Source organism: Orcinus orca, chromosome 21, assembly GCF_937001465.1.
Source record: "Orcinus orca chromosome 21, mOrcOrc1.1, whole genome shotgun sequence".
Lineage (NCBI taxonomy): Eukaryota > Metazoa > Chordata > Mammalia > Artiodactyla > Delphinidae > Orcinus > Orcinus orca.
In genome coordinates this window covers 5,318,645-5,334,641 of record NC_064579.1, presented here as the reverse complement: position 1 = coordinate 5,334,641, position 15,997 = coordinate 5,318,645, and the positions used below count along the sequence as shown (strand labels likewise).

The 15,997-nt window shown below is 47.8% G+C and overlaps 1 protein-coding gene across 11 annotated transcripts in view; it reads left to right on the top strand.

The window, feature by feature from the left end:
* The window catches only part of TACC1 (transforming acidic coiled-coil containing protein 1), a 112,855-nt gene that overhangs the window by 45,765 nt on the left and 51,093 nt on the right, over positions 1-15,997 (top strand). For 3 of the 11 annotated variants that reach the window (XM_033415062.2, XM_049704271.1, XM_049704272.1), the window contains exon 2: positions 9,630-9,745. The exons of 2 other annotated variants lie outside the window; for them this stretch is intronic. Coding sequence is in view for 8 of the 9 variants with exons in the window: in XM_049704271.1 (XP_049560228.1) it covers positions 9,630-9,745 (116 nt within the window). In the remaining variant the exon portion in view is untranslated. Of the gene's footprint in view, positions 1-6,346; positions 8,672-9,629; positions 9,746-15,997 lie in introns of those variants that run through there. 6 more of the 11 variants (XM_033415059.2, XM_004284892.4, XM_033415060.2 and 3 more) reach the window with 6 other exon arrangements.

Here is a 15,997-nt window from a genome sequence, read left to right as displayed (position 1 = left end):
TTCTTTCCATGATCCATGAATCGGGCAGCATCCCGTGGAGCCAATAGGAGGGAGCTCCCCAGAGCTGCACAAAGTGAAAGGCTTTTATGGACAGAAGGGGCAGGGAAAGGGCAACTAGCAAAGAGTGGATTGTTTCAGGCAAGGTCACCTCCCTTTGGGAGGCAGCAGGGGGCTATGAGGTGTTTACCTCTCTAGGGCTGCCCAGGGAATTCCAGACTGTCTGATTAAGATCACATTCCTGGGAGGGACTGACTCTGCAGTCAGGTTAGGTATTAAGTCTCGGTTTGGTGCTGTGAGCTTAGCACATGTGACTCCATCTGGGGCTTATTGTCTCTTTTTTTAACCGGAAGTACCCCAAAAAGAGACAGCATCCCCCAAAGAAAAATGTTACAATTATTCTTGTGCCTCCCCCTCATGAAGTGCACCTTTTACATCCTGGCCCAACTTTGTATGTCTCTGAGGAGGCTCCTGTGTATCAGTAGGGATCCCTGGGAAAATCTCCCTTTTTTACGGCATCTTTGCTGCTGGTACGAGGATGTCACACTTTGGTCACCAGTCGCTTACATTAGACCCACGGGCTGCCCACTGGGTCTTCCTCTCCTCTCCTTTCCACCTGTGGCGTGCCATCCAAGCTCATTGCTTCTTGTATTCACCTCTGGCAGGTCTGGATTCTCCGAGTATAGGCCTCCTGGGTTAAAACTTCCTTGTAACTGATGGGGGAAGAGAATCTTTTATTGGTACCTCTTTCAGATTCGAAAATTCATCTGCAATCAGCCTAAAGCATTGTTCCCGGAGTGGAGCTTGACTGTACCTGGGGAAGAGGAGAGGGAGAGATGGGTGCAAACGCACAGGGATAATTTCTCATGTAACTTCAAGGAAGTCATGATTTTCTCAAGTCCTTCCTTACTAAGCCCAGATCAAGAGCCCCTGCTCTAGAGGTTGCAAATGTAGCCAACTTGTCCTGCTTTTTTTTTTAAGCCGGAATAATACCTTCCTCATGAGACTGTGGGGCAAGGGGGCGGGGACTAAGATGAGATAATGCTTGCAAAGCGCTCATAATGGTGTCGACGCATAGGATGCAGTTATAACTGCTCACGTCTCTGCTGGGTTTGGATGATCTTACTGGTTTCCACGAGTTCCTTAGGTAATAACAGTGTGAGCTTTGGGTTGCCACTATTTTCCTCAGCCTGTCTGTTTGCCTTTTAAATTGAAGGTAGACGTTCAGGAGCTTTCGTCTTCGTATGGTGGACTGTTTCAGGCAAGGTCACCTCCCTTTGGGAGGCAGCAGGGGGCTATGAGGTGTTTACCTCCCTAGGGCTGCCCTGGGAATTCCAGACTGTCTGGTTCAAAATCTGCGATCTTTATTTGGTGTGTGATTTCGTGAATTGCTCCAAAGTTTGGACAGTCATCCTTCTGACAGAGCTTTGACAGATTCTGTTGCTTCTAGATTGTTTTCTCCCCATGGTTTGACTTGTATTATTTAGCCATCTAATCCATCTGGAATTTATGTTGGTATATGCTCTGAGGTAAGTGTTGAATTTGAGCTTTTTCCCATTGCCAACCAATTATTCTTCAACCATTAAGTAATCTTCCCTTCCCCACTGTATTGTAACCTCTTCTCTATCATATAACAACTTCCTATATCTTACAGGGTTTTTTTCTGGGCTTTCTGTTCTGTTTCACAGAACAAAGATATGTCTATTTTTGCATAAACGTGTCTTAATATCTTGCATAACTAATCCCCTTCTTGACATTTTTTAAAAGAATCTAAAGTATGCTTACCAGTTTATTTTTCCAGATAAATTTTTGAAAACTACTGAGAAATCCTCAGAAAAATCCCCTAAGAATTTTGATGGACATCGCATTACACCTATAAATTAATTGAGTAGGACTGCCGTCTCTACAATATTTAATTTGACCAACTTGGAACATTGTTATGTCTTCCTATCCAGCTAGTCATTTAGCTTATATTTATTAGCAGTGTGTTAATATTTGGCACTTTTACAAATTTTAACACCCACAAAAAGGACAGGTTTCCCCTCTCCCTGCCTTGTACTATAACAGAGATGTAAAAGAATGTATCTTCCTTGAATTTTCACACACATGGAGTTTCAGAACCAAATTATGGCAGTTAAACTTTTAGCATAAAAAGATAAAAGCTGGAAGTAACAGTAGGCTGCATATCATGTCATGCAATTTGCTTCTTAGTTTCTGATCTTTTTCTTTTCTTTTTATTTTTTTTTGCTGTACGCGGGCTCTCACTCTTGTGGCCTCTCCCGTTGCGGAACACAGGCACCGGATGCACAAGCTCAGCGGCCATGGCTCACGGGCCCAGCCACTCCGCAGCATGTGGGATCTTCCCGGACCGGGGCACGAACCTGTGTCGCCTGCATTGGCAGGCGGACTCTCAACCACTGCGCCACCAGGGAAGCCCTGATCTTTTTCTTTTAGAAACACAAGAAGATTTTTGGTCACAAACACAAGGTCCTGTGATGAAATTTCCCCCACCTGCCCAGAGTGACGATTTCAGTGGAGTGGATTTCCCAGTTACTTTGGAAATCTTCTTGCGGTTTTATTCTTTCTTCTGAGAGGATACCTCTCTCCACATCCTCCTACCAGTGACTCTCTGCTGCCCTTTCCAAGTGCGCTCCCAATCTGTACCTTCTAACTACTTGGTGACAGTGTTCTGTAAATGAAAATGGGGACAAGTCTTTATGTGGACACTGGGTAGAATATTTGATGTCAGGATGATCTCAGAAAATCTGGGCCATGTGATCAGTGTTCTTCCCGTGCAGCAGATGGGGAGGTTGACTGGGGGGGATTTATTTTATTTTGGACCAGCACCGGTCCACGGCCCAGGGGTTTGGGACCCCTGACCTAGGTGGAATGACATACTTTCTGAGGAAGTCAAACTTTGTTTTTGTGATACAGAAAAAAATAGATGAGAGAGAGGATCTGACAAGAGCTGTTCACCAGAGCAAAATCTGGAGCAGGTCTCCTAGGTGGGGAGCTTGGCCAACTCTTTAATGGATGCAGTCTGAATCCCTTTAATCCCTTTTAAGCTCCCTTCCTGGAGCTCTGAAAGAGTTTTAGCTATGGACATAAATCCAACTTTTCTGTTTTAAAAAAATGAGAAAGGAGGTTCTCTTCAGGATGTAATTTTCAGTGTAAACGCATACTACGAATTCCCCGATTTGGGCGTGTTTGGGTGGTGGAGGGAAGATTGTGATTCTCTAGGTGATGATAGCCTCCAGGTGAAGGATAACATCGGATCTTGCAAGGTTAAGACTGTAACCTGAACTTACTTGAATACCTCAGATGCCGTTGTTGGCAGAGGCAGCTCTTCACTGGTGGAGTGAGGTATTCCTAGTTGTGACTTTGCAGCCCGTGCAAGGTAAGCAGGACTGCAGCAGCAGCAACAAATTGAGAGGGCCGTCCAGCTGATGGAACCACAAGCTACTAAGGGGCTCCAAGGGCTTTCTGCTTTCTTCCGATTTGATACAAAGCAAAGGAAGGGTACTGAAAGGTAGGAGACTAGGGTTCCATATTCAGTTCTGTGGCGCAGTTTCAGGCAGGTGGCTGCCCTTTCTGCTTCAGTTACCTCATCAGCAAATTGAGAATGAGAAAACCTGCCCCACTACCAGAGAATGATTGTAGAGATCGGATGAAACTTTATTATGTAAGATACTCTTATCATTGCATCTTAGAGACCTTCATCACTTAAATATTCGAGTAGAAAAAAGTTAAGGATTGAGGGTGTTTAGCTCAGTGATCAGGCTGATGGAGTGAGCACACGCCCAGAGTGCCCCACCGTGTCTTGGAAGCTCAGTCCGTGGACAGGGTGGCTCTCAAAAAGCAGGGTGGGGAGGGGACATGGTCTGTCGAGGTTCCGCTGAGGCACCTAAACCTAGTTGCCATTGGCCGTTTCAAGTCGGTATGGGCCCATGCTTTTCTCAGCCCTTCAGAGATGCCCTGCCACTTTGGTGACATCATCAATCTGACAGTTCATGTTAATTGAATTAGGTGTATCTTATGCTCACCGAATTCATCAATTGTTAGGAAATACAGATGAGTTGATCAGCGGTGACTTTATCTCTGTGATTCCCTAGTGCCCCCCTGGTCCCACCCTCATCCTCTCCAGAACATCATCTGGTACACACGGGCGGTCAGAAATTCACCGACTGTCTCATTTCACTGGCCATCGGAAATGGTTTTCTTCACAATAGCAGTTTTCTCTTCCTTCTGTTGTAAATTGTGCTTGGATTGCTCACAGCTCCAATTCTTCTTCTTTATTCATTTATTTATTTAAATTAAAAAAAATTTTTTTGGCCGCACTATGCGGCTTGTGGGATTTTAGTTCCCGGACCAGGGACGGAGTGAAAGATAAGGATGCTAATTCCAGTTCTGCTTCTTTACCCTCTGGAGGAGAAGCCGTCTGCCTTCTTCAGGCGGCTTGGGGCAGGGAAAACAGCACTTTCAGGCGTCTCCCAGTCTTCACTCCTTCCATCCCAGCCCGCAGGTTGTTACCAGAATGATCTTTCTAAATGGAAGTGTTTTTTACTGGCTCCAAAGCGTGATGACTCCCCTCGGCCCATCCAGGGTCCATGGGCCACGCAGGCACACAAAGTGGCTTTTGTTTGTCCTGCGCCGCGATGGCCTCCACAAGGTTTAAAACAATTGAAATTAGTAAGAACACGAACGCTTAGGGACTTCCCCGGCGGTCCAGTGGTTAGGACTCTGCGCTTCCACTGCAAGGGACACGGGTTCGATTCCTGGTCGGGGAACTAAGATTCCTCATGCCACACGGCCAAACAAACAAACATGGAAGCTTGGAAGATGTCTTATAAAAGCCAGGATTTGGGTTTCTCTTGGGAGATTGTTAGATGGGCACCAGGAACTGGGTCGGGCCGCCCCTTAGCCTCCTCAGGGTTCTCCAGCTGCCACCCAGGCCTCGTCGCTCCCTCACACTACCTAGGTAGGGACTTGTGTTTGCTCCCCCTACTGCAAGATCCAGTTCAATCTGAGTTAGGATCTACTCCTTAACAGTAGAAGGATCCTTCCCGGTCAGGCCCCACCCTGCCTCCGCCCTCCCCTCCTGCCACATGCCCCCAGACATTCTCACAGTAGCTGCGCCACTGAATGGATAGCTGTTTGCCTGTGTGAATTTGCTTACTCATATAGTTTATCTTATTTTATTTTATTTTACTTTTTACCAAAGAGACCCATTTCACAGACCCCTCTGGAGCATCCCTTAGCGGCGAGGTATGTGCCTGGCCGGGCCACCTGTGTGGAGTGTTTCAGGGAGTTTCATTTTAGATTTTCATGGTGTATTGATCCAAAGCTTCTGTGAAGGCCAAGGAGCAGAGGAAGGAAGAGAACGGATGGGCCGTTCCTGTGCTTACGGTCACTTCCAAAACAAAGACATTCCATTTGCAGACATTCTGCTCCTTGAAGCTAAGGGCTTAGCAGCAAAATGATGGTTTTCCTTGGTTGTCAAACATTGCCCAGTCTTTACCAGAGTTACCGGAAAATTGACATATCAGCCTCATTATTTATTCTAGACAATAAAAATAATTCAGGCTATAGAGTAATTACTTACTTTATTGCTGTTCACGTTAAGTCCAGGAGTTTGCAGAGATTTTCAGAAATCTGGGCATTTACCTCTTTAATTTCAAGAAATTGCTCTGTAGTCTGGGCTTTGTCTTGCTGGGGCCATCACTCATCTGGTTTCTGTGCTATGCTGGTTCAAAATCTTGATTTCCCCAGAAGAGTCAGGCTTTAGGAATTTATGTCACCCTAGCCAAACTTAGAAGGTCTGTTGTAAACTGGAATATTCATTTTCTGCACATTTATACAACACCCTACCGAGTGTGTGGCCCTGTCCTGATTTCTGGGGAAACAAAAATAAATCATAAATATGACGTGGTCCTTCCGTTTAAAAGCTTATGGTCCAGAAGTGGGAGAGACATGTAAACAAATATGTTATATGTAGTGCGCTAAGTGTAGGGTGACCTTATGTCCTGGGACGTCCTGGTTTATGCCTGTTGTCCTGGTGTAGCTATTAATGGTACCCTATTTCAAAACTACCTAAGGGCCACAGTCAAAGTCTCTCTGAATGTTCGGGGTATAGAGATGGTAGAAAGCAGGGAGAAATCAGTCTGTTTTCCCAGGGTAGATACCTGCGCTGGGTGAGGAAGGAAGTTTGGGCAGTCAGGGCCTGGGGGCTTGACATGGGGGTGGAGGCCAGGACGGGGGGTGGGGGGGGGTGGGGAAGAGGGTGCAAAACTGCAGGCAAAAGGGAGATTGTTGCTGATGCAGCAGTTATGGCTCAAGCTGGTCATTGTTTCCCAAATTTATCCTGTGGAAGAAATTCCCCAGGACACTTGGTCAAAATACAGATTTCCAGAATCTGCTGGCAATTTGGATTTGGACTTTTAAAGAGGGGCCCCAGATGATTCTTGGACATATTAAAGTTCAGAACCAATTCTGTAGAGATTATGGCTACGACTACAAAGGGTCGGAGGAGAGGGGAGCAGGAATAGCAAGACTAGAGCGCAAGTCACAGATCAGCCAGGCAAGGGTGACCCCAGCCGAGACGACCCTCAGAGGTAGAACCAATTGGACACATTTACAGTAGATCTATGAAAACTAGGGAGTGTGGGAATTATGTCAGTCACAGTGGGGATGCAGAGGAGGGAAAAGTTTCGAGAACCGCTCAGGAGGAAGAACGGACAGGACCTACTATATGCCAGCTACAGGGCAACAAAACACGTGTCAGATCCAGGAACTTGGGGGGAACCTTACAATCTGAAGGTTTGTGTGGTGAGCCATAAACCAAAAAATATGACCCGTTGGATAGTATTGTGGCGTATTTCATGCAGACCCGAAAAAAAAACGACTCCTGCTTATTTCTCATCTTTGTAGTCTCCAGTACGGTCAAGACAGTTGTATTTATCTCTGGGAAGGAGCTGGATGAATTCTAAAGCATCCAGACATCCCAGCCCTCTAGTCTAGAGTGCAGGCGAACCCCCATCCGTCTCTTATGGTGAGACTACCTGCCACGCCTGATCTTGCGTTATTTTTGCTTTTGTTTTTGTTATCAAATGTGTAAGACAGTCATGATTCATCAACAGTTTGCTTTGCCAACCCCTTTCAGTGGAGACGTCCGTGTGGCAGTTTCAGCCTGACTTTGTTCTAAATTCTGGAGCTGCTGTCTCTGTGGGAACGTGCAACTCTGGAAATTACAGTAGTACAAGAAACGCCTTATCCAGGCAAGGAGATCATGAAGCCTGGTTGTTTGAGGCAGGTTCGCTTGGTGCCTTGGTGATTCTGAGAGGCGCAATCCCTAAGTAGAATCCCTTGATAGAAAATGAAGAAAATCGGAGGAGAGCTCTGCTACTTCCCTGCCTCTCCCTTCAAACACAGAGGGTTTTTATTTTGAAGGTTGAAATCATTAGGCCTGTTGGCAGACTTCGGAAGCAGCAAACGGAGTCAGAGACCAAACACTTAGAAGTTATGCCTCAAAAAGGAGAATGGGAAACGGATCAAGCTCTAATTTCACAGGGTAATTTAGCACCCTTTACCCAAGACCTCGCCACGGCAGTTCCACCAGTGAGGACTGAGGAGCCACAAAGCATCTAAAATCCCAGCCCTTGGCTACTCTTGCAGCGTTGCTGAGGGATCTGAAGGTTGAAGGTGAACAGTCTGAAATCTTCCACGCCGTCCTATTAGGGAGGGGAAAACACAGTCAACAGCGGCCTCAGAGTTTTTTATAATAAGGGGCTGAACTTCTCTGCGATCCAGTATCACTAACGCCATTAAGTCGCAGTAGCAAGATGAGAAAATAAAAATAAAAAGGGAAGGAGGCACAGTCCAGCGTGCACGTACACGGAAAACGGATCTTCCCGGCGCCCGGGTGCTCGGCCAGCGGCCAGGGTCTTAGCAGAGAAGCCCCTTCCCGTAGGGAGGGCGCGACCACTGTGGCGCGAAGCCGGGGGGATCCGGCGGGCGCGCGCGCTTCAAAGTGCCGCCGCCGCGGGCGCCCCCGTCCGCGGGCGCGAGTAGTACGGTCCGAGGGGGCGGCTCCTGGGGCGCGGCTCCGCCGCAGCTGATGCGCGCCCAGCCGGCCGAGAGGCGGGAGCCGGGAGACGGGAGCCGGGCCGCAGGGACCGGGAGCAGCTGAGCCGCCGTGCAGCCAAGGCCGAGCCGCCGGGCGTCGTGGGCCCGGGCCCCGAGGAGGCCCCAGGAGAGGCATCTCCCCCGCGGGAGTCGCCGGGTGCGGGGGCGCCGTGGCCGCACGTTCAGGAAAGAGGACGCGGAGGAAGCGGCGCTGCCAGCCGGAGGAGAGGAAGCGCTCCACCCGGGCCCCCGACGGCGCTCGTTTAACCACATCCGCGCCTCCGCTGGAAACGCGTCCGGGCGCCTGTCACCGGTTCCCTCCATTTTGAAAGGGAAAAAGGGCTCTCCCCTTTCCCATCCTCCTAGGAGCCGGAGCCGGAGGAGCCGCGCTCATGGCGTTCAGCCCCTGGCAGATCCTGTCCCCAGTGCAGTGGGCGAAATGGACGTGGTCCGCGGTGCGCGGCGGGGTCGCCGGAGAGGACGAGGCCGGAGGGCCCGAGGGCGACCCCGAGGAGGAGGACTCGCAAGCCGAGACCAAATCCTTGAGTTTCAGGCAAGTACACGCGTTCCTGCCAAAATGCAAACGCGCTGCTATCCATCCATCCATCTGCGGCTCAGTCTGTGTGCGTGTGTGTGGTCGCCACCCGCGTAACCGTGTTCATGGCAATGCTGCGTCCCTGTCTGTAACCAGGTCCCCGCTGTGCCTTCGAAGGTTCAGGATGTTCTGTCCTCCCGGGTATTTTTCTTCCCCCCGTTTCAGTATGATCTTTCTGAACCTAACCCAGAATCTGCAGTCTCTCTGCATCCCCGTCTGCCTCGGTCACTTTCTCTAAGCTTCGAGCCCCCAGCCCCCCGCCCCTACACACACACACACACACACAGTCGTGGGTCACACCCGGTGGAACTTGGGGCCTTCCCTGTGGGGAAGAAGTCGCTCCCAGGCCCTCCTGGGGGTTCCCCTGTGTCCCGAAAATGCAGCCTTAGTAAAGAAGGTCGCGTGATGACAGGCTCCTGGCAGCTGGTGAGAAATGGTGGTGTCTGCTGAGCTGTCACCCGTGTGATTGCGGAAGGCAGGTGACAGCATCCTCGGCCTCTGGCCGGGTGAGTTCCAGACAGGTAGAGGCCTACCAAAGAAAAAGGCATCATGGCGAATATTGGCTTAATTTTTTTTAGAACGAGGGGGCAATTTAATTTTTCAACCTCCAGGAAAGGGCTCTTGTGAGAAAAGGAGTCTGTTGAAAGGGCTTTTTTGGGGTATCAGAGGGAAGGATGACCTCAAAAAAAAATGGTGCTGGAAAAAGTCTCCTGAGGATGGAGGAGATTTCAGGGAGACAGGAGGCCAGACAGAAGCCCGAGGAGGGCGCGGCAGCAGCTCCCACAGGCCAGCCCATGCTGAGGACGCGCAGGTTGTAAAATTAGGCAAAAATACTGGACTTTGCGGATATGTAGACTATAAAGGGTGTCGGAAATACCGTTGAAAGTGGTAATTCCTCATTTTTCCCCCTTGGCAGCTCGGATTCTGAAGGTAATTTTGAGACCCCTGAAGCCGAAACGCCCATCAGATCACCTTGCAAGGAATCCTGTGATTCACACCTAGGACTGGCAGGCCCTGGGGCCAAAACCCAAGGTAAAGAAAGACTTTCCTTTTTGGCCTTATTTTGTTTAAAGGTTTGAAAATGTAAATGAGGGAAGGAAAAGTGTTAATTTAGGGCCATTTGAAAAGGTTGGGATTATCTCCTTACTAAGCCGGAGCTGTTTGAAAGCTCCTGGCTCATTTGAAACGGTTTTCTTGTTTATTTGTTTATTTTTTTTTTTACGAATGTGGTGGTCAGAGGCTTTCTTCCCGATGTAGGCTGTACATTTGCAGTATGAGATGATCATTATCAGAACATTCCTGCTGGGCCCTTCCCCTCGGCCCCTAAACAACAAAACTGTGTGTGGTGATGCCGTGGTGGAGGCATGTTTAGCTTTGGCTTCACACGTTTCTCAGGCCAACTCACTTTCTACAGGGTGTGGCTGGAGACAAGAATTATAGGTAAGAGTTGACTTTTTTAGATGAGGAGGACGCTTAAGAGGCTGTTTCAAAGTTGTTTACTGCTCCCTCTTCCACCAGGGGTGGTAGTGAGCCCCTGAGTCCACCCGAGATGGGAGATTCTCCCCCGGCCCCTCAGAGCCCAGCCTGGAGCCTGCCCTTCATCTGCAGAAGCTGTTGCTGTTCCGCTTCATTAGTAGAAACCCTTTTTGTCACACAGCCAGTTTTGAGTAAAATTTCACCTGTCCTGATCGAATGCATTTAGCTATCCAGTAAACAGAGTGGGCTGGGGTTCAGCAGTGAAACAGTCCCGATCTCCGCAAGCCAGCGTTACAGAGGGAGACGGGCCTCTTAGAGGTTAAGCAAAATGTATATGTCAGCTTGTCCTAAGGATTTTGGAGAAAAATAAAGCAGGGGAAGGGGGAACAGAGCGGGGGCGGGTAGGAGGCGCTGAAGGCCGATGTGGGGTGGGGGAGCCCAAATGATCAGGGGACTTGAGCAGAGCCCTGAAGGAGGATTGAGGGGAACAGCTGTGCAGGTTCCCGAGAAATCTTCCAGCAGAGGATGGCACCTGCGAAGGTCTGAGACAGCAGCAGCCTGCGCGTGGGCCGGCGCGTGGTGGCAGGGTGGCAGCATGTTCGAGGACCAGGGAAGAGGCCAGGGTGGCTGCAGCGACCTGCTGGGCAGGGAGCTCTGGGAGCCACAGTCAGCCGGGTCGGGGGAGACCTGGGTCACCTCGTAACGAGGCACTGATTTTCCTCCTGAGTGAGACAGGAAGGGGCTGCCTTTCAAAAGCGCCACAAACAAACGGGGCGGCTTGAAGCAACAGAAATTGATTCTCTCACAGCTCTGGAGGCCTGAAGTCCGAAATCAAGGTGTTGGCAGGGCCACGCTCCCTCCAAAGGCTCTAGGCAAGGATTCTTCCTTGTTTCTTCTAGCTTCTGGTGGTTGCCAGCAGTTCTCGGTGTTCCTTGGCCTGTGGCAGCAAAACTTCCCTCTCTGCCTCCTTCATTCCATGGCCAGCTCCTCCCTGTGTGTCTCTGTGTCTTCCACGTGGCTGACTTATAAGGACACCAGTCATTGGTTTTAGGGGCCGCCCTAATGCAGGTTGACCTCCTCTTGACTGGATTACTGCAAAGATACCACAGCGGAGCCCTGAGCCACGTGGGTTTGAACTGTGCGGGTCCACTCACACAGGTTTTTTTCAGTAAGTATGTTCTAGAGTACTACACGATCCACGGTTGGTTGAATCTGGAGGTGCAGCACCGCTGATGTGGAGGGTTTTCAACGGTGCTGGGTGGTCGGGGGTCGGAACTCCTAACCGCCACGTTGTTCAAGGCTCAGCTGTACTTCCAGATGAGGCCACATTCCAAGGTGTGGGGAGTTAGGGCTTGAGCTTGTCTTTTGGAGGAGCACAGTCCAGCCCACAGCAGAGGGCTCTGAGCAGAGGGATGATGCCTTGACTCCTTTGTCAAAGGCTGGCGGGCTGCTGCCTGGAGACGGGCATCTAGGAGGGATGTCCTTTTCACATGCTTTTTCTATTCCAGTGTCTGTCACTGTCACCTGCAGTGACAAAGTAGAGCCAGCTTTCAGTTATCCAGTTACCTAGTTTTTGATCTGATCATGAATTTATTCTCCCAACAGTGATTCTGCTTTCTTGCTTAGCAGCTTCCTCATGGGTCGCCACGGGAGGTCAGGTTCCCTGTGCTGGACTTCGTGACGGAGCTGGAATTACTGGGGAAATGATATCAGCTTTTTGTGATGTGGTTTTGCTTTAATGGTGAGCTCCATACCGTGCTGCCCTGCTGAGAACTCCCCCGACTGTCCCCGGGCTGCTTTGTACCATGGGTTCAGGCAGAGACCGTGTGGGAACAGGCAGGTTTGCGTGTGGGAGGACTTGTGTGTGGCACTTTGCTGTGTAGCAGTCTCAGTGACAGAGATGCCGCTTCATAGCTTCCCTTTTTCTTCTCTCAGGATTGGCAGATCAGAATGGAGATTTGAAAGCCTGAGAGAACTATTCTGTGACCTTCCCCTCAAATTCAAATAAAGCTCACAAGACACGTTAAGTAGCTGTTTGAAAGCCTCTTTGAATTGCTCAGCCTGGGCCGCCCCCTTCCTCACCATCCTGTCAGCTGGTAGTCTGATTCATCCTGACAGATTCTTTGCTAATTGAATGGAGGCCAGTATGGCGCAGGCCCCCAGAACCACACAGACCCAATTGTTTGGTCCTTCCTGTGCCACTGACTCATTTTTACAAGTTTTAGTAACTTGTAGCTCATACTCTCTTTTTCACTCTTTCTAGAAGTTTTCCTTTTGTGTCTTTTGTTTGTTTGTTTGTTTCTGGCCACACCGTGCGGCTTGCAGGATCTTAGTTCCCCAACCAGGGATTGAACCCGTGACCCCTGCAGTGGAAGCGCAGAGTCCTAACTACTGGAGCCCCAGGGAATTCCTGAAGTTTTCCTTTTAGAGAGTTTATGAACCAAGAAAGCTCAGTGGAGGAGATCATGATTGCGGACCATGAATATGGCAGGGGTACATCCTAGGAAACAGCCACTACATATTATGAAATCTTTCAATTTAGGGTCTTTAGATAACATGATTCCTCATCAGCCTGGCAGTATCCTGCCTTCTAGGGTTTCTTCTCCCGAACACCCAGTCCTTGTCCGGAGCCCTGTTGATGGCCTTGTCATGCATACACAGTACGTGTAAAAATACAGCCAAAGCACAAGGCTGACCAGGAAAGAGATCAGTGGACAAAAGTTTCTGGAGTCTAATGTTTAAGTCTAATTTCTGGGCCTGGATGGTTCTCTTTCTCCAAAAATTGTGGATTATTTGGCTCCTGATAAGGTTAGTCTTTCATGTTTCTGTGGTTCAGGACATGGGGCAACAGCAGGTATAGATCATGTAAGACTCTGTCTTCTCTGGGGATGATCTATGAGTTGTTAGCTGGTCAGGGTTGGAATTAACATATGTAGAAGATCCTGGCTTCCTGGTGTGGAAGGGCCCTCAAATGTGTGGCTGCATCCCATGTACTGTACCCACGGGCTCCATCCCAACCTCCATCTAATTCTTTGAACTTGGGGAAACATCTACATCTATTTTGAACTAATTTTCTTTTTATTGGAAGCTTTTTAGGGACCTAAAGTGTCTGAACTCTATACAGACGTATCTCATGGTACTACACTTCCCAGATACAACATTTTTTACGGGTCGAAGGTTTGTGGCAACCCCTGCATTGTCAGATGATGTTTAGCATTTTTTAGTAATAAAGTGCTTTTTACTTAAAGTATATATATTGTCTTTTTAGACATAATGCTATTGCATACTTAATTACAGTATAGTATAAACATAACTTTTTTTATGCACTGGGAAAACAACAACAGAATGCATGTGACTCACTTTATATGCAATACTTGCTTTATTTCAGTGGTCTGGAACCAAACCCGCAGTATCCCTGAGATGGGCCTGTAATAACTCTTCTTAAGGCAGGATTGTATACCATACTAGGAATTAGACAGTGGATGAGGTTGTACGGTTTTTTTAAGCCACAGATAGAAGCCGGTTTCAGACTAACTGTTAAAATAAAACTGTAGGCCAAGAAGTTTCTTGAATGTACCAGAATGTGGCTATAGTGCTTGGGCTGATAGCTCTGTGTTTGCTGTCTGTCTGCCTTCCTCCGCAAAGGGTGTTTAAATTGCTGGTGTTAACTCTTTCTCTTTGCTGGGAGATGTATCAGTAAGGAGACATCACCTAGGAAAGGACTTTTGAAAGGCACAATCTCAAGTTCATCTGTTTTTTGTTGTTTGGGTTTTTTTGGTGCTATGGACTGTGGTTTTGTCCAGTGTTTTGGGTCATAAAAGCGAAAGCTGCAGTGGCTGTCCTCTGTTAATTGACACCTCCCCTCAACACACACACACACATCCCTTTATTTACAGGTTGTTACCTTTCTTTGAGAGAGGGAATTTTAATTCACGCTGAAGCTCTCTATGCCCTTGGAACAAAACTACCCTGTTTGATGTGTTGATTAGATGGCTAGATATTCCAGACACACACTGTGGTCCTCCAGAACAGAAGGAGAGAGATAAACAGGGTCAGTGCATAGGTATCTACTGCTGGAGGCCTGTGGGGACTGCAGACTTGTTTGTCGACACAGTTTGGGTTAGTATAAATCAGGCATCAGCCAATGGTGGCTCATAGGCCAAATCTGGCCTGCTGTTGCCTTTTACTGTTCTGCCTGAGAGCTGAGAATGGTTTCTGCATTTTTAAATGGTGGAGAAACATATTTTGTTTGAAAAATATATGGAAGTTCAGATTTCAGGGCCCATAAATGAGGTTTCGTTGGCACGCAGCCACACTTGTGCATTTCGCTGTTGTCTGGCTGCTTTTGCACTAAGATAGCAGGTTGAGTACTCGGAATAGAGACTGAAAGAAAGATGGGCAAAAGCCTAAAATATTTACTGTTTGGCTCTTTACAGAAGAGTTTGCCGACTGAGATCCACACTTACGACAATTTTGGTAAAATTATAAAGTTTAAGTAATTAAACTTCATTTAAAAAAAGCTACAAGGCTGTAGCTGATTAACAGATGAACTGTGGGCGCTGGGTGCCCTTCCTGTAGGCCTGAATGGTCAGGTAAGGCATCACGGAGAGACTAGTTCGGGCTGACTGTTGGTCTCCCTTGCAAAACAATGTTTTGGTCTGTCAATATACCTAATTTTCAATTGACTAAAAGATCTGAGAAAAAAGGAAATTAGGGAAGAATGGGGAGAATTTTGGAATCATTTAAGTACAAGTACAATCATAGAGGCTTTTCACTTTTGCCCATTAAGTGTATTTAATGTAGCTTTGGGTGTTTGTGCGTTTGTAATTTGACTGTTGCTGTGGTGTATTGTTGGTATAGGTTGTGTGGTTGATATGATGTCTTTATTGGATTGTTTTAGACTATCTATACAAGACCTAGAAGGGAGATCTTGTTAAAATCTGAGCCTTAGATTTTTGATTCTAAGGCTTTGGGCTACATGTATAAGCAAACATTTTTCATGAGGTACTTCTTGAAATGTTCTAGTCGAAACTATGAGTGTGGTTCTCCTAGGGATTTAGTTTGACATCCTTTCCCTGCTCCTACCGCAGGGATTGCTTTATTAGAATGTCCTAGAAGTAATGGGACTAATAAGGACCCTTAATGTTACCTAGTCCGACAGTTCAACCCATGTGGCTCCTTTGACAGCATTCCAGATTAATGCTCTTTTTATTTTTATTTTCAATTTTTTTATGTGATAGGCTTTTTCACAATTTAAATTTTTATATTGCACTATTTTAGATTATTGTAAGAGAAAACATCTCAACGATAGGCTTGAAAACCTCAGCTACATGATACAATTCCTTCCCTCCCCCCACCCCCACCCGTTTAATGTTTGTAGCTATCAGCTTGGAGGTTCTCACTAGTTAGTAAATGGGATCAGGCCATGTTTCTCTGTTGCTTTATTTATAACAATGTAAAGGAGCCATGTAGGGAGCATCTCTACCTCTATATGATGCTCCACCCAAGGACAGTGTACTCTTGGGGGAAAAGTATCATTTTTCCAGCAGAGACTGTTGAATAAAACACTTGGGGGCAGGGGCAGAGTGTGCCTGCCGGAAGTGAAGATTTTAGTAACTGTCAAAGCAGTATTATTCTTTTAAGGTGAATAGCAAATTCAAGACCTTCTTAAATATTGTAATGATTGAACTCACCTCAGACTTGCGTTTCCCGATTTGGGGCTTACCTGAGCATCAAATAAAGCAGTATAACTTTCTTTGATAGCTTCTGGCGGTGGAGGCATTTTCTCTGGTGTATGGGCAGGGGGTG